The 25662-nt window shown below is 38.4% G+C and overlaps 4 protein-coding genes across 6 annotated transcripts in view; 1 reads left to right on the top strand and 3 right to left on the bottom strand.

The window, feature by feature from the left end:
• Window positions 1-318: 318 nt before the first annotated feature.
• Window positions 319-3512, bottom strand: Sply (Sphingosine-1-phosphate lyase). The gene has a single exon (XM_090156157.1). The coding sequence runs from the start codon at window positions 3252-3254 to the stop codon at window positions 1599-1601; it is 1656 nt and encodes a 551-aa protein (XP_090012283.1). The 5' UTR covers window positions 3255-3512; the 3' UTR covers window positions 319-1598.
• Window positions 3513-12575: 9063 nt separating this feature from the next.
• Window positions 12576-14185, bottom strand: LOC149932661 (transmembrane protein 50A). The gene is made up of 5 exons (XM_090155718.1): window positions 14000-14185; window positions 13718-13830; window positions 13471-13631; window positions 12832-12892; window positions 12576-12762 (listed from the first exon to the last, which is right to left on the bottom strand). The coding sequence occupies exons 1-5, from the start codon at window positions 14096-14098 to the stop codon at window positions 12717-12719; spliced, it is 480 nt and encodes a 159-aa protein (XP_090011844.1). The 5' UTR covers window positions 14099-14185; the 3' UTR covers window positions 12576-12716.
• A 106-nt stretch (window positions 14186-14291) lies between these two features.
• Alg7 (Alg7 dolichyl-phosphate N-acetylglucosaminephosphotransferase) lies at window positions 14292-16073 on the top strand. Of its 2 annotated transcripts, none has more exons than XM_090155721.1 (7): window positions 14292-14524; window positions 14598-14718; window positions 14777-14930; window positions 15202-15286; window positions 15347-15535; window positions 15642-15885; window positions 15963-16073. In XM_090155721.1, the coding sequence occupies exons 1-7, from the start codon at window positions 14376-14378 to the stop codon at window positions 16032-16034; spliced, it is 1014 nt and encodes a 337-aa protein (XP_090011847.1). In that variant the 5' UTR covers window positions 14292-14375; the 3' UTR covers window positions 16035-16073. The 2 variants fall into 2 exon arrangements, with proteins under 2 accessions (XP_090011847.1, XP_090011845.1); XM_090155719.1 differs by having other exon boundaries at window positions 14293-14524; window positions 14777-15137.
• The window catches only part of LOC149932663 (uncharacterized), a 234450-nt gene continuing 224181 nt past the window's right edge, over window positions 15394-25662 (bottom strand). Inside the window, exon 11 of one of the 2 annotated variants that reach the window (XM_090155711.1) lies at window positions 15394-15531. In XM_090155711.1, coding sequence (XP_090011837.1) covers window positions 15491-15531 — 41 coding nt within the window. In that variant the 3' untranslated portion in view covers window positions 15394-15490. Of the gene's footprint in view, window positions 15532-17274; window positions 17318-25662 lie in introns of those variants that run through there. The other variant, XM_090155715.1, reaches the window with a different exon arrangement.

The raw sequence follows: 25662 nt of genomic DNA on the forward strand, positions 1-25662 counted from the left end.
TCGGCCGCCGTTCGTAGCCATGCATTTACAACATATTATCTATGTTTACAAAGTTACACTCTGATGACGTTTCAGTGAGGTTTTTTGAATCGATTTCTGACCCCTCACACCTCCCTTGAAATTTTGTTGAAAGTCCCTTTAAAGGAAAACAATTGGGACAAAAATAATGATTTCCCTTATTTTGAATTAGACTGGTTGAAAGCCATCTGAATGCATAAACTATTTTAATAGATTGAATGAAATAAAAAATAAAACAATACACCAAAAATACAATTTCGTATATAAATTTATTTAAATGGAAAAGATCATTTATGATGCCATTATTTTCAAACTAACCTCAAATGAAAAATTATCATGGATCTAATTTTTTTATATTAATAACATGAAAATATATTTAGATAAGCATATATATTAAGTAAATGAAGTTAACGCAAAAGCACAACATGATCCTTAGTTTTATATATTTCCATTTTATAATAACATTTCTCCACAAAAATATATCTTATTTTTATCTGTGTGCGTATTAGATTAGTTATGCACTTGTATTTTGTTCAGTTTTAATTTTTGAAGCATAAGGGCCTGCTACAACACCGACTTTTTACGCACGTGTGTTCAGGAAAAATTATCTTTAATGCTAATCTAGGGTCTAAAAATCACAATTTTAAAACATCACTATATCTAATTACAATAGGAAATCTTACCAAACATAAGAAGATAATAAAATATTACCATAATAACAATTCAATTTATATGGAATTGGAACCTTTGAAGACTAGAATATATATACAGGCTTCAAAAATTAAGTAGCCTAGAAAAACATTTGTTTAACTAATTATTTTTTGGGGGACTAGCGTATTTGGTAATGTATCTTTATCTTTACCACATATGGCATCCATTATGTGAACATAAAATTTTACATAAGAAAATACTATTTTCAAGGAAGATATTAACCCTCAAATTGAATAGCTTTTGACCAAAGATACGCTGCGTTCACGCTTAAATATAAAAGATTTCAACTGCCTGAAGGTGGAATCAAATCACGACGCTTTGTATGTAAACCCAGATCAATAAATTAACACTAGTAGTGATATTATTGAGAAATTTCATTTAAGTGCTGGAAAGACTGAATTAATTTTAATAGCTTTTTTAATCAAGGATGCTCTGATGGTCAACGTCTACATCGAACCTATTGAAGTTTGTCACCTTAGAGGAAGAGCACAGAGAATTTTTGATAGAAATATTTAAATTAATTCAATCATTCTTGCCCATAAATAAAATATTATAAATTATCAAGAACTTGCTTTCAAATGCCCACGTCCTAGAGAACTTTGGACATCCAAGCCTCGTTAAATCATGACGTTGGTAGTTCAATAGTAGTGGCGTTGGGACTCTAGTAGCCCAATTGTTGGCGATTCCATTTCACATAGAGTAGTTGGAAGTTTTTAACTTTCAAACGCATCCTTGGTCAAAAAGATATTCAAATTATTCAACCTTTTCTGCAGAATTTAAAATTTATCCGTAATATCACTCCTTGTTACAAAGCTGGTGCTCTAGAACCACTGGTAGTGGCTGAGTTTTTAAGTATAGGGGAAAAATTATCACCCTTGTATGCGATCAGTGCAATAGTAGGCATCCAAAAAAGCCCAAGCCAGCTCCGAGACAAATTTCCTATCGGGAATAGTTTGGGCAATACCGTATAATGCGGCTGATCCAGTTGGGGCTTGATCAGGATCTTTCATGATGGCTACTATGCATTCTTTAATATCACTTATGAATCTGTTGGCAACTGCGGGCTCAGTATGCAGTTGCGTAACGCATAAGTGGAATCCATTGGGGAATTGTAATGAATTTAGGTTCCAGCCTAGTTTGCTCAATTCTTGATTAAGTTTATAAACTTCAAACTTTTTGGACCCAACGGCTATCACAGACATTAAAGGTTTACCAAACACGATTATTTCCGGAATTTTTTCAAGTTCCTTCAAAATGTAACGGGTGCTTTCTATAATTTTTTTGGTTTCTTTGACATATCCCTCCACTCCATAATACATAAGGCTGGCCCAGCAAGTGGCAATTGATCCTCCAGATCGACTTCCACCAATATTTGGAGTGGCATAAATTCCACCAGGCCAATCTGGCTGGACGGAATATTGATAACGACGAAAAGAAATGTCTCGATATAAAATTACAGAGCTTCCTTTGGGTGTATAGCCGTATTTATGAGTATCTACTGATATGCTTGTAAGGCCTTTAAGAGTAAAATCACAGACTGGAATATCAAATCCAGCATCTTTCATAAAAGGAAGCAAAAAGCCTCCCAAACAAGAATCCATGTGTACAGGAATATTTTTAGAAATTCCAATTTTCGCTATTTCTCCAATCTGATCAATGATACCATGCGGAAACTGGGGGGCGGATCCAACAAGCATGCAGGTATTTTTATTTATAATTCTTCTCATGGCATTTAAATCAACTTGCATTGTTACAGGATCAACTCTGACATGGCGAATTCTCATTTGCAAAATGTGGGCAGCTTTGTCAAACGCTGCATGAGCCGTGATTGGCACAACCATTTCTGGAACCTTTATTCCCTTCTCAACCATCGCTAAATCTCTATACGCTTTGCAAGCTAAAAATATGCTCTCCGTGCCTCCAGAGGTCACGGCACCGCATGCATTTTCATCTCCTTTGAAAACAGTGCAAACCATTCGAATAATTTCTCCTTCCATGACCCTGAGACCGGGAAATACATCAGCATGAAGGGGATTTGTGTAAGCCATTTTCCCATAGACCTCAGTAACAAGCTCCTCCAACATTTTGTCTTTCTTCTTATAAACTGCTCCAGAAACCATTCCTTCATTGAATCTAATAGCTCCATAATTCTGATATTCGGTAATCATCTTCAAAATCAACTCCTTACTCAGTCCTTTCAGTGGCAACTCTTGGAGGTATTGTTTGTCCCCCAGATGTTTTGACATTTCTTTCTTGAAATGATTGCAAGTTTTTAGTATCTCTGAATCCATTTTCTGATGAATGAAAGGAATTTTCCTTGCATGCCTAAAAATCCATTCCTTTACTCTTATGCTTAACTTCTTACAGTGTGGAGCTCTTATAGTGAACCAAAAATACAGAAATACCCAAGATACTGCTACTGTGTAGATTATAATATCAAACGAGTCACATTTGGAACAAGCATTGTTGATATGATTCCGGAATAAGACATACATTTTTCTGGCTTCAGTTAAATAAACCTCCATTTTTCAAGACTTTAATTTCACTGACCTTTGTTCAGTACACCTAGTTTTATATTTCAACTTGTTTCTTGTCGTACTCTACTCCCACTGCATTCGTAGCATTATCTAACCGACTACTCCTACCGAGATTAATAATTTTCGATATAGGCAGCCCTCTACCTTTACAAATCGTTACTATACGTTTCCAATACTCATTCTTCTATAAAAATTCAGTCAGCGAAAAAACAATGAAATATGAGTCTTTGTTGTTCACCATCCAACTTATATAAGAATAAAATAGTTGTGTGTCAGTTCGGTGCAATGACCGATAGGAAAATAATAATATTTAAAAAATATTCGGCTGCCCTAATTCTGCCATAAAGTATAGTCTACGATTCTGCAATCCAGGAGCTAACAACTGTTAACTTTTTCTATTCTGTCCGACTAAAACTGTAGCTCGAAATAGGCCGCAACCTATTCAGCGGAAGGCCAAAAGCTAGGAAATCGATTCCGCAAAAATATATTTATTTATACTTTGAAAGAATCAATGATTATATTCAAACGACTCATGGTAGAATATTCACCCAGCACGAGAGGGGGAAGAAGAAAAATTGTCCTGTGCTTCAATAGGCGCTTAAATAAATCATCCTCCCAGGAAATCGCCAAGAAATAATATTTTTGAGAGCCAGGACCCGAAAGATATGGTTTATATAGTGCTTTTAGAAATAATGCTAACTTTTCACCTGTAAACAGAACGTCGTGTTTTTGCCAAGCCTTAGTATGTAAAAAAAGATACCTGGTTAAAAAGAAACGCCATGGGGAACGCTTGTTGCTGCCGTAAATGTTAAAATTTTCCATTATTTTAACAAGCACTATATACACAGTGACTTGCAGGTCCTGGCTCTTAGAAATATTACTTCTTGGCGATTTCGTTGGGGGGTGATTTATTGAAGCGTCTATTGGAACTTAAATAAAACCTCCTTCAAGTAAATCGCCAAGAAGTAATTTTCCGAGAGCCTGGACCTGCAAGTTACTGTTTATATAGTGCTTGTTAAAATAATGGAAACTTTTCATCTGGAAATAGAACGCCGTGTTTTTGCTAAGCCTTAATTTGTCTAAAAAAAGCTACCTTTAAAAGGAAACACTTGTTGCATACCGTAGAGGTGAAAAGTTTCTATTATTTCAACAAGCACAATATAAACAGTAATATGCAGGTACTGGCTCTTGGAAATATTACTTCTTGGCAATTTCCTTGAAGCGTCTTAAGAGAACCAATAAGATACCGTACTGATTTGATATTTTTAGGCGAAGGAGCTTACTCTTTGAGCACAAAGCGGAAGGGGTGCTAAGCTAAAATTCATCTCAGCATAGTAATTCTCCCTAAGCCTAAAAACTTGTAGGGGTTAACGGTAATAGTAAGTGTAGGGAGTAGCTGCTGTTGGTTCGCGTGGCATGAAGGGCTGGCCACCACCCTCCTACGCATTGTAAGTTTGTAATCCGGCCACCTGATTAAAAGGCATTAAAAGTCGCTAGATGACTTGGAACTAGGGTGGTGCCCTTTGTATTTGGTATTAGCTTAGCTGATTATTATTATTAAAAATACATTCTTGATAAAGTCGAACCTTGGGAAGATAATTTAATGTGAAAATTAAAGCTAGCAACAATGAACTGGCGCTACCCGGAGGAACACCACTAACAACTATTTCTATTATGTCCGAGCAAAATTGTAGCTCGAAATAGGCCACAACCTTCTTAGAGCCTGGCTAAAAGCTGTTAGGTTCGTACGTAATTATGGTATGCCATCCAGGACAAAATTCTCAAATTAACAAATTTTTACGTTGAAACGCTGAATCAAGTTTGTTTTACATCGAAACGCCGAATCAAGGATCCTATATGTTAGAAGGATAGGTAGCCCTCCGGCCAGCCCGTGTTTTCAAAACGCCAGCAGCGCCGTCGATATTAAGAGAGCCTCTAAACGTGTGACGTCTGGTTTATATTCCCTCAAGGACAAATTTTGGCTGTGCTTCCTCCATGTTTTGTCCTTGACGGAATCTAAAGACGGATTCTCTATCGCGCATGACCCACCGACGGCGCTGCAATTTTTCGTCCCTCGTATCATATCCTTCTAACATATAGGATCCTTGGCCGAATCGAATTTATTTAATAATAATAATAATAATCAGCTAGGCTAATACCCAAGGCACCACCATACTCATCGAAACGCTGAATCGAATTTATTTTTACATCGAAACGCCGAATCGATTTTTTTACATCGAAACGTCAACGAAAATAATTCTCATTTCGAAGTTTACAATCGCTTTACTCGAGGTTTACACTCGCTCTACTCGAGGTTTACACTCGCTCTACTCGAAGTGTACACTCGCTCTACTCGAAGTGTACACTCGCTCTACTCCATTATTTGGCCTATAAAAAGACTACATACACTATAGATGGACTGCAAAGTTTCAACATCTTATGATGGATGGATGGATAATGTTTGAAATCAATTTTTTGTGGTCAATTTTTTTGGAATACCATGCTTGACCAGGGGTGGGCCCGGCTGATTAAACATTAAAATATGACCTGCCAAAACAACCTTTTTTCAGAAGACATTAAACTTTATTTAATGAAAATATGTGTATTACTTTAATACTACGATAAACATTTTACTATTTGGTATTTGACAAGGGCGTATCCATAGAAATCTCATAGGTAACTAGAATGCTGCCGTGTAAATGGCAAATGGACCAAATGCCGTGGCAGATGATAGCCAGATCTCAGCCAATCAGAGCTCAAAGAGTGGTTCTGCCAAGAATTTAATGTCACCAGAGAGAATGACGTCACCTAGCTCCCGCGATAGTAGCGGAACCTAGGAGGATTATTATCCTCCTTGGCGGAACCACTCTACGGCCTCTCAATGGCTGAAGGTTCAAAACGAACTGGCGACAAGCTCGGCCATAGGCGGTAGCATTCTAGTTACCTATGAGATTTCTATGGGCGTATACAGGATCTTATTTCGAGTGGGATTTAAACTTTTAGCCCCATTTGAGACTTAAAAGTATAATTGAAGATTTGCTCCCCTTGATATTGAAAATAAATGTGACGTTAAGCACCCCATCTTGATCCAACGTTTCTATCATATCATGCAAGAAAATACCACCATTTCCTCTCCACCTCCTTTCTCCATAAATAAAAGAAACGAATCAATTGGATGTATTTTCTATGTGCTCCTAGATTTTCAAACAAGTTATTTCTATTACACATGGAAACAACCGTTATGATACTTCTCTGATTCTTACCTTGATAAGTTTATTTCTACGGCAAAGGTGGGTGGTAGATAGCAACAACGTATTAGCGCCATCTTTCACAGTGATGCTTAGACAACAAATATTAAAGTTTGGTTTAGGGACGCTTTTTGGGAGACGGATGTGCCGTGGTTTTGTTTGTCTTTGTTTTCATAGTTTTTGTTTTACCGTTATTTTCTAGCTTCCCCCAGTTTTTATTTTTTTTTTCTTTTCTCCCTTCTCGTCCCTATTTAGTTATCTTCCTTTTTCCCCCTACCTTGGGTTTTTTTTTTGTCTCTCCCTTTCTCCTTCTCTCGCGAAGCCTTGGCTTGTACCAGTTTTACCGTGGCTGAGGCCATGCCCCAGTCCCACGTGGATGCCGATGCCCCTATGACTTCGGCGGACGAGGGTGACGAGACGGGTTATCCGGCTCTAGGAGAATTCAAAGAAGTGAGAGGAAGAAAAAAGGCACGTGTGGGAGATCATCCTCGTCGCGGGGCCCATATTAAAGTGCAAACTACACGGGTAGGGCCATTTAGGCTTAAACCAAAGGAGGGCTCGAAGACTTTCTCTGACCTTACTACGAAAGAATTCCACAGGTTAGTGGAAACGATGTTTGGCCGTGGCTTGGAGGCCAAGGTGTTGCGAAGCGGGGACCTCTTGATCACGCTTGCTTCGGAGGAACAGCGGAAAACTATCCGCTCATTTTCGTCATTGGGAGATATCCAATACGATATCATATCTGGAGACTCCCCAAGGCTATCTGTGTACAAAAAAATAATTGGCGTCCCTAATGACATCAGTAAAGAGGATATCTTGGGGGAGCTCCAAAATGCAGCTGTGGGTGTCACTAGCGTTCGTCGTTTGGGTGGTAGGAGCTCAGCGTACCTCCTGGGATTTTCTGGGTCGGTACCAGACAGAGTCATGTTCTTCAGCAGCTCCTATAGGCTCTTCGACTATGACTCTGGTCCGAGCCAATGTTTTCGATGTAGGAGATATGGCCATTTCGCTAAACATTGTAAGGCGACACTTCAGCATGAGATTTGTGCTCGCTGTGGTCAAGACCACATCTTTGACAAAAACAAAGAGTGTGAAAATCCCCAGTGGTGCATTAACTGCAAAAAAAATCACAATTGCAAGGATCGTCGCTGTCCAAAGTTCCAGCTGGAGAAATCAGTCATCACCATTCAAAGGTCCGAAAATGTGCCTTTTCAAGAGGCCAGAGAACTGGCAAAAAATAGGAGCTATGCAACTGTCACCCGTCCGCCACAGAGATCGGAGAGGTCACAGGCGCTTTCGTCATCTACACAGCCGTCTCAAGAATCAATGTTATCAGTCAAATCCCAGCATCAACAGCAGTCGTCCCCTACCCCTTCGGCCTTTTTGGGATTGGATGACTTCAAAAATCTCATCCGCGAACTCATCCAGGGCGTGGCCCAACTTTGTACAGGAGGTGCAGCAATTTCCCCCAAATTGGAGGTCGCTCTTAATACGCTACTGGACTCTGCCATCGCTAGGTTTGCCCCTTCCGAAGGCCTTGCCGTCCAGTCCACGAGAGGCCCTGTTCCTCCGCATAAAGGTGTGTCTCCTAAGAAGTCTACAGCTATACCGCAAGATGAAAGAACATAACTTCACTCTTATTCAGTGGAACATTCGAAGTGTGAAAAGGCGCATGGGAGAACTCACAGATGTTATCAGGACGTATAATCCCTCGGTCGTCGCCCTTCAGGAGACGTGGTTGAAACCTACGGATAGACTTAACCTCGATTTTGGTTTCTACACCGTTTTTCGTTGTGATCGCTCAGATCCAACTATTGCTGATGGTGGGGGATTAGCTTTCCTAATAGATAACAGGTTGAATGCAGTCAGGCTGAAACTCCGGAGCAATAAAGGTCCAGAAATCTGCATGGCTTCCATAACTGTCAATGGTAGGGCGGTGACATTAGTCAACATTTATGACCCGCAAAAAACTGCTGATAGGGCTTTCCTGGATGATCTGACGGAGAAAGTGGAAAAGCCTTTTATCATTACGGGTGACTTCAACGCCCATCATACTCTGTGGGGTTGTCTTACCAATAATCGCCAAGGGGACCTCCTCGTTAGCTGGCTCGAGGATACGGACCATATGGTCCTATTAAACACAGGGGAAATCACTAGACATTCTATCAACGCTATGGACAGTGCGCTGGATTTAACGTTTGCAAGTTCCTCTCTTGCACACCGGATATCGTGGAACACCTTGAGGGTAGGGTCCAGTGATCATTTCCCCATCCTCATCGAATCTGCGGATGGGGCCTATGGTCAGCGAAACGCACCTGCAAGGTGGCATTACCCCAATGCTGACTGGTTGGGTTTTCGCCGAACCATTGACGAAGGCTTACTCCATCCTGATTTCCCCTTGGCGGTGGGGTCCATTACAAATTTGATATCCAGGGCAGCAAACGTCCACATTCCAAAGAAAAGAAGTGGCGGTCCAACGCAACCCCGCACGCCACAATGGTGGGATGCCACTTGTCCAATAAAACTAAAAACGAATGAATGCTCTACGAAGGCGTGCACGAACCACCAGGACAGTCGAAGATTACGTGCGGTACCGGAAAGCTGCGGCAGAATTCCGCCGGTATGCAAAAGAGCTCAAAGGAAAAGGCTGGCAGGCTTATTGCAATGGCTTAAATACCCATACCTCCCTTACCCAAGTCTGGAATAGGGTCAAATGGTTCAGTCGAGGTGTCCCTTTTTCACACAACATCACAATAATCCACGATGACAGAGTCCTTTCTCAGCCTAATGACGTTGCCCGAATCCTGGCCGAAACATTCCAACAGCGGGTCCATCTCCCGCCAACAACTTCTCTTCCATCCGGCAAGAAGGCAACTGACAACGTTGCTTCATGGGATATTTACAACCTTGTTTTTACCAAACAGGAAATCGATCGGGTTTTATCCAGTCTGAAGAACTCAGCCCCTGGTGTCGATGACATCTCCAACCTGATGTTGAAGAATACTCCTACAACACTGCAAGCCAAATTATTAGACCTCTTTAATTACCTTTGGGTTCACGGTATTTACCCCAAGGAATGGAAACATGCCCTCTTACATCCTATCTGTAAGCCTGGCAAAGATCCACACGACGTTCAGTCCTACCGTGAGATTTCCCTGCTGCCTAATCTAGGGAAATTGTATGATAGGTTGGGCTTCTTTCGTCTAAACTGGTTTTTGGAAGGTAGTGGGGCCATCCCAGACACCCAATCAGGCTTTCGGAAAGGTCGCAGGCCGACAGACAATATTCTGAGACTCACACAAGAGGCTCAGATAGCTATGGCTCGTGGCCACATATGCATAGTGGTTTTCCTTGACCTTAAAGACGCTTTTGGAAGTGTCCATCATCATGCATTATTAAAAAAATTGAAAACACTGGGGGTCACTGGCAACCTTTATGACTGGTTGACAAACTTTTTGACCGAGCGCACTGCGGCTGTCAAGGTTGGTGGTACAGTGTCAGACACATTCCCTATAACTCGTGGCCTCCCTCAGGGGAGTGTTCTCAGCCCTACTCTCTTTAATATAATGCTGGCAGACGCTTCAAAGGGATGTCCAGTGGGCGTACAACACGGTGAACACGCTGATGATCTGGCTATCTGGGCCTCCGGGCCCCATGCCGAGACCCTACAAGAACACATCCAAGTGGCTCTGAACAATATGGAAGTTTATAGTACAGACTGGGGCCTAACATTTCAACCCACCAAATGCAAATATATGGTGATACACAACAAGCGGAATACTGACTTTTATGATGATATTTTCTTCAGTGTGGGTCAGACACATTTGGAGAGGGTAGAGACATACGTCTACCTTGGTGTCACTATTGACTCAAAATTAACTTGGCGAAATCACATTGATAGCCTGCACAGGTCCTCTATGAAGAGATTAAATTTACTGAGAGCTGTTTCATCTACATACTGGGGTGCCTCTAGACGAGCTCTGAGGGTTTTATACACTCACCTCATTCGTTCACGCTTGGATTACTCTTGTTTGGTATATAGTACGGCGGCGAAAACTCACTTAGATAAACTAGACAGAGTGCAAAATGCAGCGCTTAGGGCGATTCTTGGAGTTCCCAAATCTACTCGCATTGCTTTGATGGAGGCAGAAGCAGCCATCATGCCACTTTCTCACAGACGAGACTTGTTGGGAGTTCAATATCTAGCAATAGCGGCGGCATCAGATACTCCAGAATATTACAGGAGGCACGTTCAATCGAGTATTGCCGAATTGCGACCCTACGAAAATAAATGGCAATCACATAAAACTCCTCCCATGCTTAAGTATTGGAAGAAGCTGGAGTCACTTAACCTTGCTTGGTACCACGATCAGGAACAAAGGAACGAGACCATTCCTCCCCCACCCCCTTGGGGGGCTGTTAATGCGGTGGTGAATTGTGACTGGCTACGGCTTTCTAAGGGTAATACATCTGATGTAGAACTATATCAGCTATTTTTCTCAGAACTGGACCGCATGCACCATAATCGGACCATTATTTATACTGATGGATCTGTAAGGGATGATATTGGCTGTGCAGGTGCCAGTTTTTGCATTCCAGACATGAGGGTAGACAACCAAACTTTGGTGGACCCGGGCCATTCCATTAGTACCGTGGAACTGTTTGCGATCAACCAAGCATTGCGGTATGCTCAGAGGAATTCCATTGGAGATATAATCATATGTTCCGATTCTAAATCAGCTCTCATCATGCTCTCTGGTTTTAATTCAGATCCCCAAGTTTTAACTTTTCGGGCCTTGAGTGCTACATACAAGGGCAAAATCTCATTGTTATGGTGTCCTTCACATATAGGAGTGCCGGGTAATGTTGCTGCGGACCGCTGTGCCGACATTTCTAACATCTCTTGTCCCCCTCTAATTTCAGTGTTTCTCCCAAATTCTACATCTTGTCTGAAATTGCGTTGTACTAAATTGTTTAATGCCATATGGACTTCTGAATGGAAAAAATTTGTGCAAAGTCGTGCTCAGGGTTTTTATAAATCTGATCCCACCAGTGACGTCATTTCTGCTTTGAGACTTCCACGTTGGAAGGACTCCCTCATTGCCAGGTTCATATGCGATCGTTTACCTACAAATGAAAGACTATATAATATAAATTTGCGATCTTCCAACATATGCTCAAGCTGTTCTTATGATAAGGTGCAGTCTGTGGATCATCTTCTTTTCACTTGTGAGAGTGGTAAAAAAATTCGACCTAGGCTTCTGGGTTCTCTAGTCACCGGCAAATATGATACAAATAGAAATGGTGTAAAAAAATCAGTTCAGCATGGAGACCTGGCGATTATTAACGATCTTTGTGACATTTTTAAAGTGGCGAAAATCAATTAATGTTAAGTTCCTACCTTTGTTTTGCCTAGTTTTTTAATTGGCTGTCATTAGATTTCGTCTGTTGTCAGTTTTTTCTATTTTCGTTTTTGTTTTTTAATTTTTCCTCTTCTTTGCTCTGGTGCTAAGTCCTTTTATGTAATTTTGGAGTGTGTGGTGCGAAGACCCCGCTGTCATAGGCACCAAATAAATATCTTTCTTATTTTGAAAAAAATAACATCTTTTCCTTTCGTAATTGTCAAGGCAAAATACATTTTCTAGTCTATCGTTTAAGTTTAAAGTGATAGTACGTAGTCTAGAACTGATTATCTTTGGTTACAGTTAACAAGGAGTTGTTATAGTTAGCCAGGCAATGTTTTTCTATTGTTTAAGTTATTCCAAACTAGGATATGCTGTATTATTATCTACCCTGAAAGGATTTTGAGCTACACCTTTTCTACTAATAGGTAGTAGTGTAGCTTGGGGCAGGCGAATAGATCACACCTCAAAATTATTGTTTTGCTTAATTATACGAATGTTATGTTATTGCGAATGTTATGTTATTGCGGCAATATGAACCCCAAACTTTTTCTTAACTTCACTATCCATTGTGAATTAGGGTGGGAAAAAAAAAAGATTCATAATTTTAAAACACCTTTGCTGGTTTCTGCGTAATTTTCAATAAAAAGTAAAAACAGTTATCATTATAAAAGATTTTATATACAAAAAATCTAAATCACAGGATTAAAGGAAACTGAAAATTGTTGACACCTACAGAAACATGAATAATTTAACCTATATGTTACAAAAAAATTAGGATCTTAATTTTTTGGGTCGAATTAGCCCCACAAATCTTCAGTTCTACCAAATTTAAAGATCAGAGCCCTATTAAGAAAAAAAAACATTCCTCAAAAGTCATACTTAAGCTTACACATAATTGAAGAAAATAATTACCCTAAAAATATAAAAGCATTTTGTAGAAAAACTGCGACACCCGGCCATTGCTCAGCTTTTCCTGATGAAAAAATAATATTTTTAACTTACTATTATAATCAAGTGTTATGTTAGTGATTGTACAGGCATCCCAAGCAATATTTTTCCAACTTTATGGTTGGGATGGTCATAGCTCATTATCAGGGTTTCAAATCATTAAAGGGAATATAACTTTAGGTTTTAAGTGTGGAACACCAAACTTCGACCATTTCCCACTCCCTCCTATGACTTTAGATATTTTTGGCGCTGTTTAGTGACTTTCCGCCAAAATTGCTTACATAAAAAAGCATAAAAACTATAAAAAACGACTTGAGGTTATATTCCCTTTAACATAAAAACATGATAATATTCCAGTGAGGAAAAACAGTTTGATCAGAACAACACCCGGAAAACAGAACAAATCTTTCGCACTCCACTGAGACAATTCTATACTTAATTTAAATTTCAAAGAAATTATTCAGTTTATACTGAATTTCCTAATTTTGAATATTATTTATATTAGTGATAAATCAAAACTTTAATTGATTGTTTTTTTCTCTCTATAAACCTGACCAAACTTTTCATTATGTACAATCCCCAAGTTATATAAAAAAATATCACCTGGTATAACAAATGCTCCAAATAAAATCCAACAGGAAGCAATCAGAGATCCGAAACCAAGAACAAATCCCAAAAACAGCCAAACTCTAGCTCCTCTCTGGCCAATGCATCCTGTGGTATAAGCATCTCCCCTGACTTGACCATTTGAAACCGCATTAATCCTGAATTTAATAACGATAACGCAATATAGTGTAAAAAATACAATTATACCATCCGTTCCAAATTTGGTAGTAGCAAATAGTATTACATAAAAAGGGAGAGTGTTCCCATAACTCCACAAACATGAAAGGCATGATCAAATTGACTCGATGAAGGATAGAAGGCTGCTGTATCAATAATTATCCACCAACCAACGGAAAACTAGGAAACACCATGAATTGTTTAGTACATAGAATTCCAGGAAATAATTCGAAAATGGAATCTACCATGGGTTATTTAACCAAGGCTTACTTTGACAGTTAAGCAATTTATCACCCTTTTCCCACTGCCTTCAAATATTAAAAAAATTATACAAAAAATAACTAATTACCAACGTGCCAGCCACAATAGAAGCGATAGCATTTCGTTTTTCACTCAAATCAAGCCATTCGGGTCTTTGAATTTGTATCGAATCCAAACACCCTGCCATTTTGGATCATCAAAGTAAATAAACAAGATATCCAAGCCAAATCAGTAGACCTCCTCAAAGCTGGATACAAAACCCTTTGTGATGTTATCAAGACCGACACTTACTCATTTCAATACTTCTAGACCCCTTCTACCCTCTATGCTTCTAGTACTTTTTCTGTAAACAAGGTGGCGCGTCATGGCTTTAACGATGAAGGAACCCTACATGTTATAACCACGAATAAAAAGTTGGACAAATGCAATAAATTTGTTTAATTTGTTTTGTAAACTACGTTAAAATGATCCTTTTCGCCGTCCTTACCATCAACTGCGTATTAGCCTTATTGGGATTTGTAATATGTTTTCGAATAATTCCAAGATTTCGAGATATGTTTTTAGCAGCGGGTCTTGCTGGCACTGATATGAGCAAAAGGAAAACCGAAAAAATGTATACAAATCTTGATCGAAAACAACTGAAGAGGATTTTTTAAATTAACTAAATTAACTATTTAAATTCTTAGCCCAGAAGCTACCGGCGTTATTGTTGGTTCTGTTTTTTTGATAATCATGTTCCTTTTCATTCCTGTACCATTTATTCAATACTGGTCAACTAAATCTACACCCGAATTCCCTCATCACGAAGTAAATAAATAGCGTCACAAAAATTAGGTTATAAAAAAGTTAAAATTATTTTCCTCAGTTTGTAGAACTCGTTGCGGCATTATTATCCATCTGTTGCATGTTATTGCTGGGCTTTGCCGATGATGTTTTAGACCTGAGATGGAGGCACAAATTATTGCTGCCCACAATGGCTTCTTTGCCCCTTCTAATGGTGTACTACGTCACATTCAATGGTACCACAATCATTATACCAAAGCCATTTCAATCTATTTTTGGTCATGACCTGTGGTTGGGACCACTATACTACGTCTATATGGGAATGCTGGCTGTGTTTTGCACAAACGCCATCAATATCCTAGCGGGTATCAATGGTCTAGAAGTTGGGCAATCAGCCGTCATTGCTTTATCAATTATTGTATTTAATATTATAGAGCTATCTGGTATAGTTATCATTATTCACTAAATTAAAACAAAATCTTTTGGTAAATGTTTTCTATTTTGCAGGTGATTTTTCCAAAGCGCACATTTTTTCATTATACTTTATGCCAACATTTCTAGGAACTACATTAGCCCTTTTATATTATAATTGGTATTAGTCTTATTTAAATACTAAGACCATACCCTTATTAATTTCTGTCTTTTTCATAAGGTATCCTTCTAAAGTATTTGTAGGCGATACTTACTGCTATTTTGCTGGGATGACCTTTGCAGTGGTTGGCATTTTAGGACATTTTAGCAAAACCATGCTCCTCTTTTTCTTGCCGCAGATTTTCAATTTCTTGTTTTCCACACCTCAACTTTTCCATTTTGTACCATGTCCAAGGCACAGACTTCCTAGGTTAATACATGTAATTAAAATAGTACTTAATTTTTTATTGTCATATTGTTTCTAAACTTATACAATTTTATCTCTCATTCTCCCACCGCAAACTCCGTCTCCAAAGGTATGACAAAGAACTGGACAAACTCCATACCAGTAAATCATACTTCAAAACGAAAAGCCTTTCTCGCATTGGTTGGCTTTGCCTGAGATTGTTTCAGTTGTTTGGATTAGTAGAGTTTGAAACTAATCTAGGAGAAGACGGGGCCTTCAGTGAATGTACAAATATGACTCTCATCAATTTGTGTTTAAAGCTATTTGGCCCTATGCACGAAAGAAATTTAACTTCTTGCCTTCTAGTCATTCAGGTTCATTTCATTTAATATTAAATGGTTATTTGTAAAGACATTTCGCAAGAAATTAATATAAAAATTTTAATTTTTAGGTGATATGCAGTTTATTTGCCTTCAGCATTAGGTATGGTTTTGTTAGATTCTTCTACGACGTTCAAGCATAGGATTATGCCTCAGGAAATCTTTATACCAAATTATGTATATGTTGAAAATTTTTATATAATAAAATAAAATTTGAAAAATTTTCCCTTAGTATTAGCAGGGTTATTCAACTTTAGGAGGTTGGATAGAATGTTCCACAATAAGTTGAGACTTTCTCGCCTCCTAGGTCCCATCCTAGGTGGTGAAGGATGAGGATTTTGTTGATCTGACAACAGTGCCCTCTTTTACAAATAAATAGAAACTGGTGAAACAAATCTGTGGTAGATTAATTTTTAAAATAATTATAATTTATTTACTACAAAGTTATAATTGGGATATCTAGATGGCGCTCATGCGCAATAGCCATGAAAGAGGTGGAATTTGGTAAAAACGTAGTCTAGATTATCTTTGGTAAAAACCATTGAGTTGGGAATATTAATCTAGAGGTCCAATCGAAACGTCGGATTTCAGTATTTCGCGAAACAAGTTTTTAAGAATAAGCATACCGTTGTCTGCTTCCAAATGACGAGAAAACGTTATCATTCTACCCGTGGCGCCGTCTATCTCTCGATGGTTCGTTCAAATAAGACGCGTTTTCCGGCAAAAAGATTGTTTTTCAAAAATAATGGATGGCGCCACAGGTCATATGATAACGTTTTCTCGTCATTTTAGAGGAGACGACACATTCGTAATTTTCAAAAACTTGTTTCGCAGGGAGCAGATTTGATTGGATCTCTAGATTAATATTCCCAACTCAATGGTAAAAACAGGTAGATGTTATCTTCCTAGATTTCAGGAACATAGTACCTTATCAAAAACCATTTGCTTATATGGCTAACCTACGGTGTAGGTGGCCCTACTTTGTTGTGGATAGCCTCCTATCTGGATTGGCGCCAATAGGTGCTTCAATAAAATATCTTCAAGAAAATTGTCAAGAAGTAATATTTCCGAGAGCCAGGAAATGCAAGACACTGTGTATATAGTGCATTTTGAAATAATGAAACTTTGCTCGAATCTACATGGCTATTTCTTATTTACGAAGTCCGCTTTGCCACATCATACTTCGAAATGTCACATCGTCGAATCAAACGCTTCGCGACCATTAACTCGGTCCTACACAAAGCTAATGGGGTGCTGTCCCATGTCACAAACTCAATCGTGTCATGGATGAGAGTAATAGATAAATTATCATATTGAACATTTAATTTAAATGAAATCCATAAATCTTTTTTACTTTTCAATGTTTCTCTATTCGCGACCGAAGTCACCGAAACAAGTCTAGGTGGCGCCTATGATCTAGCGTCTCCTACACACAAATTAAAAAGGTCATAATAACGTTTTATTCTTAAATAAAATTAACAAAATTTAAGCAAACGATGCAAAAATTGTACTAAAATTCAAGTACCATTATTTATCAAGTCAAATTTACAATTAACGAAGAGTTGTAAATCGGAAAATTTTCCGTATTTTTCCGAAAAAAAGAAAAAAGGTTTTCATTCTATGATTAGCCTAATATTGTTCGCAAAATTAAATTTCGCGCCATTTTCGCATCATTTTTTCGAATCCAAAATTAAAACCATAAGTGTGCAATATTGTTACATAAGTGTGACACTTCCTATACTTCACATGCAAAAGCTTTACTGAGAGCTTTTCACAAGACAGACTGCATTACGGGCTTCGTCACATTGCATCCGCTTGCTAACGCATCACGCGTAGCCTTTGACAGCGCCTCGCTAGGCCCTAGGGGGAGATTTTCTTCTTGTGATGACGTCACTCCGTTACTAGCTCTCAGTAAAATAATACCCAAATTAACAAACTTATGGAACAATATTATAGACTTATGCAGGGCTCCCACCAAAATCTGAAAAAAAATAGGGAAATAGGGGATTTTTCAGGCTAGAAATAGGGTGAAATAGGAACCAAATTTTGAAAAGTAGGAACCAAATAGGGACTATTTTACGAAAAATTAGATCTTTATTTAAACTTAAATTTACACAAAAATTACTTTTAAAATGGGATATTTCTAAACTGACTTAGTTTTTATTTGTAAAAATATTTTTTTACTCAAAATTATATAGTTCAACTTTACGACAGGGAGGCTCATTCTGAATTTTACCGAGTTTCAATTTAGCAATTAGCCGAGCTCGTGGCGCCACCTAATGTAGTAAATTATAGCTATAAACGTTAATCTATACAATTCCTGTTCAATATTATAAGCCGATGGTACTTTTCAGCAAATATACTAGAAATAGGGTAATTTAGGTACCAAATTCCGATTTTAAGGTGGTTTAGGGACCTCGAAAAAAGTAGGGGCTTTTAGGTATTTTAGGGAACTGGTGGGAGCCCTGCTTATGGTAAAACCAAGAACGTATATATGTATAAGAACGTTGAACGATCAAATTGGCGCCTGGTGCCATGATTCAATCGGTTACAGAATAACTCCGCCCATAAAAACGCGTGCGGCGCGCGCTAAAGGTTAAAAGCGTTTCTAGTTCAAGCGCGCGCTCCATGCGGATTTTAGGGCGGGGTTATTCTGAAACCGATTGCATCATGGCCCAAGCGATGCCTTCTGTTCAACGTTCTTATACATATATACGTTCTTGGTAAAACTAAACTTCTAGACTAGTTGAGTAAACGTTGAGTCTGGATTCGCACTGTACGCTTTTTGCGTTTCCGGTTTTGAAGTCACGTTGCTAGACCGTTGAGCAGCGAAGTCATCGGCTGTAAGAATAAAAACCCTTAAATTAAAGAAATACATGTTTCAACTTTTTTTTTTCGATTTCCGCAATTAATATTTCCGGAAAATTAACAACTCTAGGAAAAACTAATAGCGTCCCCCGAGTTTCAACAAAAACGGTGATAGCCACCTCGGGTAGTCTCCTTGTACGTTTTTCCAAGGATCCTATGCACGGCTTTCTTTCAAGGAGAAATCTGGCTGGCGACTGTCAAATCTAAAAGAGAAACTAAGTCTAAACATTAAAAATTTCAAAACGCGTTGCATATAGCAACGGAAAGCCTGACTAAAGGCCACTAATATTTGGTCTAAATGGATGGATGAAGGCTATAATGTTGATATTATTTACTTAGATTTTTCTAAAGCCTTCGATTCCATCCCCCACCCTTATATTCTGGTTGCTCCGCGTATGGCAGGTATTGACGGTGATGCCTTTAAATGGATTGAAAATAACTTAAAAGATCGCAAACAAAGGGTCGTTTTTCAGGGCGAAGCGTCTCCCTGGAGCTCTATAGATAAAGGGGTCCCACAAGGCTCGGTTTTGGGTCCGTTGCTCTTTAATGTGCTTGTTAATTCCCTTCCCAGTGTTGCCGTTGTTGCTCTTATTTTGCTTTTGCTGATGATTCGAAGCTTTCCTATAAAATTAGATCGCGTTCTGATTGCCTCTTGTTACAGGATGACTTAGACGCGGTGGTTAACTGGGCTACTTGTCGCCGACTCGGCTCTCCTTCAACACCAATAAATGCTCTGTTCTTCATTTGGGCCGCAATAATATTACGTTTGTTTACAATATCAATGGTACTCCTATTGTTTCCACGCTCTCCGAGTGCGATCTGAGAGTCATTGTTGACCCTCGCCTTAAATTATCTGCTCACACCAATAAGTTTACAAAACGGGTTCGTTGGCGGGACTGATTCGTCGTAATTTGAATTTTCGGAACCCCAAACTTATTAAACAGCTTTATAATTCTCTCGCTCTCCCCATCATCGATTATTGTTCCCCCGTTTGGACTCCACATTTATCCACTAATCTCTTGAATTTGCAAAAAGCGCAGAATCATTTTACTAAATTGGTTACAAAATTTTAAAAGCTCCCTGCTCCCTCCCGACTAAAAGCTCTCGCTATTCATTTTATTCCCATTCGTCACAAAATAAACAATTTAACTCTATTGCACAAGTTTTTTTTACAATAATTTAGAACTAAAGTGTTCGGATTATGTTTCTTTAAGCGATGAGTCCAAAACCCGTGGACACTTGCTCAAACTTCGTAAGCCCAAATCTAAAACTTCGGTCCGTTTTAATTTCTTTTCGAGCAGTGTCATTAACGACTGGAATTCGCTTCTTTATTCCGTTCAAAATTAATGGCCTTCTTGGGGTTAGAGAGTTGATTGTGTTTTCTTTTATTTTTATTTCTTTATAATTTTTCGCTTTGTTTTGATTCATATTTCATTATTATCTATCATATTTTACTTTTGTATTCTGTTTTTCTGCGCACAAGTCAGCTTCTTGGCTTTGCAGATATTGTTTTTTCAAATAAACAAATAAAAAATAAATAAAAATAATAATAATAAATAATAATGCTTAGTTAAAAATAATTTAGAAAGTATTTGTGCTACGGCATCGATATTTTCAGGAAAAATTAATTCTGGTAAGGTGTCATAGTCTATTAAAATTCGGTTGACCTTGAACTATGCTTTCAAGGTCATTCAAAATATATCTTGAGAACCATTAGGTTTGGAAGATCGGATCTATTGGACATTTTTATTCATGACCCTGTTTTTGATGTTTATTTTCTTGGCTTCCTGTTAGCCAATTTACCTCGGTGGTTCAGAGCCACTTGGACATAAAATGTGAAGGCGCACACCTTTCTAATTGGAACCGAGATATTGAATGACATTGATGACATGGTGGTTCAAGATCACTGAGTTTTGTATTATCTGGTGACCCTCTATGCGATCTGAAAATATAAAATCTCTAGTAAAACTAGCTTTTCAATTATTAGCCCTGGCCCTGGATCATTTTTTAGCGGACAGCCTGTATATTTTTAATTTAAAAAAAGTCTCACCTCCGGTATAAAGTTTTGGTTCTTGTAGCTCCTCAGAATACATAAGTGTGGTCTGATCCGAGCAATGAAATGTTGAAATTTTTTCACCTCTAAAATAAACGCATGCGCAGTACGTCAGGGCTCCCAGCCAATACCCTCTAATAAATTATAGGTATTATAGGTTTGTAATCCCTAAGTTATAGGTTAAATATAGGTCTAAAACTATCAATATATAGGTTTTTATAGGATCAAAATTCACGGATACTAAACTAATAAAACAATATCACAAAATTATGAATAAAAGTATGACATTTTTGCTTTTTTGGAATACATAAAGCAGCCTGGGCCACTTTTAAAATGCTAGCATATTTTACGCGTCCCACACTTGTTTCAATTCTTTCTACCTCACGCCAAAAGTGGTCGATCCGCTGAGATTCGTAAATTTTTAACCCTTCGAGTAGTTTAAAATCATCGACTAAATTACTGGAAAACTTGACATCAACATCGAATGGTAGAGACTTTGCCACTCTTACACATCTCTCTAAGCTAATAGGCTTCTTGGTTTCACTCGGTTTTAGAAATTGTAAATTTTTAAAGATATTTTTGGAGATTTGAGAGTTTTTGATCAGATAACCTGCCATTTTCAAATAAAACCTTTGGCAAAAATTCATAGAGGCGGGAGTTTCGAGAAAAAAACGTAAACAATACGAAATTTTTTCAAACAAAATGTTAAAAATATAGGATAAAACAAGTTGGCAAGCCAAAATATACCTCTCCTCGGAAGAGTTTTTAATTTTCAGTGAAGCGTAACTGTATCCGTGGTTCTGCGGTAGAACGCTCACCTGTCGTGCAAGAGGGCTCGGGTTCGAATCCCGGCCGATTAAAAAATTATACTACACCCAATGACAAAAAGAGGACGCTTTTGGAAAAACCTTTTCCCTGATTCTAAGAAACTTAGTACGCAGTGATTACCCTTTGCCCCGAAAATGCGAACGCGTTCGGAGGCCTGACAGACAGACACGGTGGTTGTATAACCCCTCCTAGGGTACAAAGTCCCCTCGGAGAGGTAAAAAGGAATTATAGGTTTTTATAGGACCATTTCGGAATTATAGGTAAATATAGGTATTATAGGTTCGCTGGGAGCCCTGCGGTACGTATATATGCGGAGAGCGATTATAATTCAACTCGTTTGTCTGTTGAGGTCATTTTAAGAACGTTTTTGAACCTAACTAAAAAAGCTGTATCAGGCCCGTCTTAAGACCTTTTGGGGCCCTGGGCTAATTTTTTTAAAGACCCAACGGTCAGCCTTTGTATATCCGTTGTCTAAATTCGACTACACAATAATCAAACCAAAACTTTTAATTTCAAAAGTATAACATAGAAAATAAGATTTTTACTGACAGTTAGTTACTGTTAGAGGCTCCCCGCCAGCAATAGCCACAAGTAGGCACGAGCCTACGTTGAAAAAGTGTAGGCCTACTTGGGGGCCTCCAAATTTTTTAAAAGGTGGCTATGATTGGGCCTCCAAAATCGAAATAAACTTTCAGTTCGTAAGATTTTTACATTTGGGCCTTCTAAAAATGCTTATTTAGAAAGCAGGTTTCTTTACCAATTTCAAGAGGGTTAGAAAGAATGACCGCGATTCCAGATTTTTCCCTTAAAAACTTGATCTTTTGAATCGACTGAAATACTACATGCTAGGCAGAAAGGTGCACCTGACACCTGTTTGCCGTGGTGTCAGTGAGAAGCTACAACACACTGTGTTACACCGAGGAGCAACAAACACAGCACCCCACAAAAGGATAACGCAACCCGTCAAAAGTCACGGATTTCCTTTTTCAAGACTACTAAGCTATTACAAACAGTCTTTTTCAAGACTAGTAAGCTATTACAAACAGTCTTTTTCAAGACTAGTAAGCTATTACAAACAGTCTTTTTCAAGACTAGTAAGCTATTACAAACAGTCTTTTTCAAGACTAGTAAGCTATTACAAACAGTCTTTTTCAAGACTAGTAAGCTATTACAAACAGTCTTTTTCAAGACTAGTAAGCTATTACAAACAGTCTTTTTCAAGACTAGTAAGCTATTACAAACAGTCTTTTTCAAGACTAGTAAGCTATTACAAACAGTCTTTTTCAAGACTAGTAAGCTATTACAAACAGTCTTTTTCAAGACTAGTAAGCTATTACAAACAGTCTTTTTCAAGACTAGTAAGCTATTACAAACAGTCTTTTTCAAGACTAGTAAGCTATTACAAACAGTCTTTTTCAAGACTAGTAAGCTATTACAAACAGTCTTTTTCAAGACTAGTAAGCTATTACAAACAGTCTTTTTCAAGACTAGTAAGCTATTACAAACAGTCTTTTTCAAGACTAGTAAGCTATTACAAACAGTCTTTTTCAAGACTAGTAAGCTATTACAAACAGTCTTTTTCAAGACTAGTAAGCTATTACAAACAGTCTTTTTCAAGACTAGTAAGCTATTACAAACAGTCTTTTTCAAGACTAGTAAGCTATTACAAACAGTCTTTTTCAAGACTAGTAAGCTATTACAAACAGTCTTTTTCAAGACTAGTAAGCTATTACAAACAGTCTTTTTCAAGACTAGTAAGCTATTACAAACAGTCTTTTTCAAGACTAGTAAGCTATTACAAACAGTCTTTTTCAAGACTAGTAAGCTATTACAAACAGTCTTTTTCAAGACACATTGGATTTTGAGGTGTTGAAGGATAAACCGGAATTTTTTGCCAAGATTCAACTTTAGAGAGATCCTGTTGTAGCTCGGCGTTAGATGTGTTTGTACTAAGAATTTTGATAAGTTTTGTGTCATCTGAAAAGAGACTGGGGAAAGAATGGTCGACAGCTGAAGGTAAACTATTGATTGTATTGCAAATAAGAATGGTTAACATTAGGAGCGTACAGCTATGAAATTAGATATAAGAAAGGTATAAATCATTCTAACGCCGATGGACTAAGTCGTTTACCTTTATTATCAAATCTAATAACACCACCAATACCATCCGAGGATGTCTTCGCAATTAGCCAACTTAATCAAGGACCTCTCGACTCGATACAAGTAGCTGAAGAAACAGCAAAAGACCATATTTTGAAGCAAATCTACAAATTTGTTCAACAAGGGTGGCCAAACAAATTAGAAGAACATTTCAAGCCATACTGGAAGAGAAGATATGACTTGACTATTCATGAAGAAGTCTTATTAGCTACCGATCGGGTGGTCATACCGAAAACTTGCCAAGAAGTTATTCTGGATGAACAATCATGAACTGCATAGTTCACACCAGGGAATGGTGCAAACAAAGCGATTAGCCAGGAGCAAAGTTTGGTGGCCAGAATTGAACACCAACATTGAGGACAGAATTAGAGCATGTTCAAGTTGTCAGCAAAATGCAACCATGCCAAAGGCTGAATACTTGAAGTGGCCCGAGGAGATCCAACCGTGGACTCGTGTCCATATAGACTTTGCCGGACCGGTAAATGGGAAATATTTATTAATTACCTCGAAATGGATGGAAATCGGAGTCACTTCAACAACCAGTTCACCGTAGTCATCACATTCTTACGACAAAATTTGGCACGTTATGGAATTATGAAGACCCTGGTGAGTGATAATGCCACTTGTTTCACAAGTAACGAGTTCCAAATCTTCACGCAGAATAACGGCTTCAAGCATTTGACCATTGCACCGTATCACCCTGCTTCAAATGGTCAGGCTGAAAGGGTGGTGCGTACCGTGAAGACATCATTAAAAAAAATAGATGGTACTTCTAACTCTGCCATTGACGTCATTGACGAAGGTATAAAAAAATTCTCAAATCGATCTCTCGATGTAAGACTAGCATGATTTCTCATAAACTATCGCCGCACTCCGCAAGTTAGTGGTAAATCTCCAGCGGTAATTATGTCTGGAAGAGAAATCCGCACCAAACTTGGCATGGTCCATCCAACGAACTTTAAAGAGGAGAGAGGTAATGAGAATATCAACATCGATAAACCTATAATTGAAATGCTAAAAGCAAATAATAATAGCGATAAAACCATTAGTAAAAATTAGTGATGTTACCTGTAAGTTTCATCCTAATCAAAAAGTCTTTGTAAAAAAACTATGGTAAGGGAGAAAATTGGATAGAGGGAACTGTAAAAAATCTTTCGGAAATATGATGTATGGGATTGATATTGGGAGAGGTATTATTAGAAAACATCAGAACCAATTGAGACTAAGGAGTGAGAAGTTATTAAAACCAACCGTGTCTGAGACATCAACAACTGGAGCCAGTAAAATGAATCCAAATCCAGATGCAGGGTACAGATCAGTATTACAACCACTGATCCAGAGTCATCAACAACCACCGATCCAGAGTCATCAACAACCACCGATCCAGAGTCATCAACAACCACAGATCCAGAGTCATCAACAACCACAGATCCAGAGTCATCAACAACCACAGATCCAGAGTCATCAGCAACCACCAATCCTGAGTCCTGACAATGAATCTCCAAGCTGGAGTAGCAAATCATCACCAAGTCGATCACCGAGTCGCAATCCTATCTTATTACCACGACAAGACTCGAGACCAGAGCAACAGCCTACCACAAGCATCTCTATTCCTAGTGTAGCCACATCATCAGAAGGAGCCCGATCAAGGATACTTATTAGACAAGATTTCGACAAAGAGCCTCAGTCGAGTAAACACAGACCACACGTACGAAGATCCAGTCGAAGACGTAAATCAATTAAAAGACTTAATTTATGAACTGAAATGTTTAATCGTGAATGTAGTTAAAAGACACTATAATCAGTCTATTTAAAAAAGAGGTGATGTTATGAACTATAATAGCCAGGGGGCGCCACTGGGT

This window comes from Leiobunum rupestre, chromosome 8 (genome assembly GCF_980474605.1).
Source record: "Leiobunum rupestre chromosome 8, qqLeiRupe1.1.hap1, whole genome shotgun sequence".
Lineage (NCBI taxonomy): Eukaryota > Metazoa > Arthropoda > Arachnida > Opiliones > Sclerosomatidae > Leiobunum > Leiobunum rupestre.

Bases quoted from the DNA above. Each gene is read 5' to 3' on its own strand.
- LOC149932661 (XM_090155718.1), bottom strand. From the start codon at position 14,098: ATGGCAGGGTGTTTGGATTCGATACAAATTCAAAGACCCGAATGGCTT. The intron at 13,632-13,717 runs GTAATACTATTT...TATTAAATTCAG, and splicing joins GGAACACTCTCCCTTTTTAT to GATTAATGCGGTTTCAAATG. The intron at 12,763-12,831 runs GTAATTATTTTC...TTTTCTTAATAG, and splicing joins AATGCTTTTATATTTTTAGG to GGCTCTGATCTTTAAATTTG.
- Alg7 (XM_090155719.1), top strand. From the start codon at position 14,376: ATGATCCTTTTCGCCGTCCTTACCATCAACTGCGTATTAGCCTTATTG. The intron at 14,525-14,597 runs GTATACAAATCT...TTAAATTCTTAG, and splicing joins AAAAGGAAAACCGAAAAAAT to CCCAGAAGCTACCGGCGTTA. The intron at 15,138-15,201 runs GTATAGTTATCA...TCTATTTTGCAG, and splicing joins TAATATTATAGAGCTATCTG to GTGATTTTTCCAAAGCGCAC.
- Sply (XM_090156157.1), bottom strand. From the start codon at position 3,254: ATGGAGGTTTATTTAACTGAAGCCAGAAAAATGTATGTCTTATTCCGG.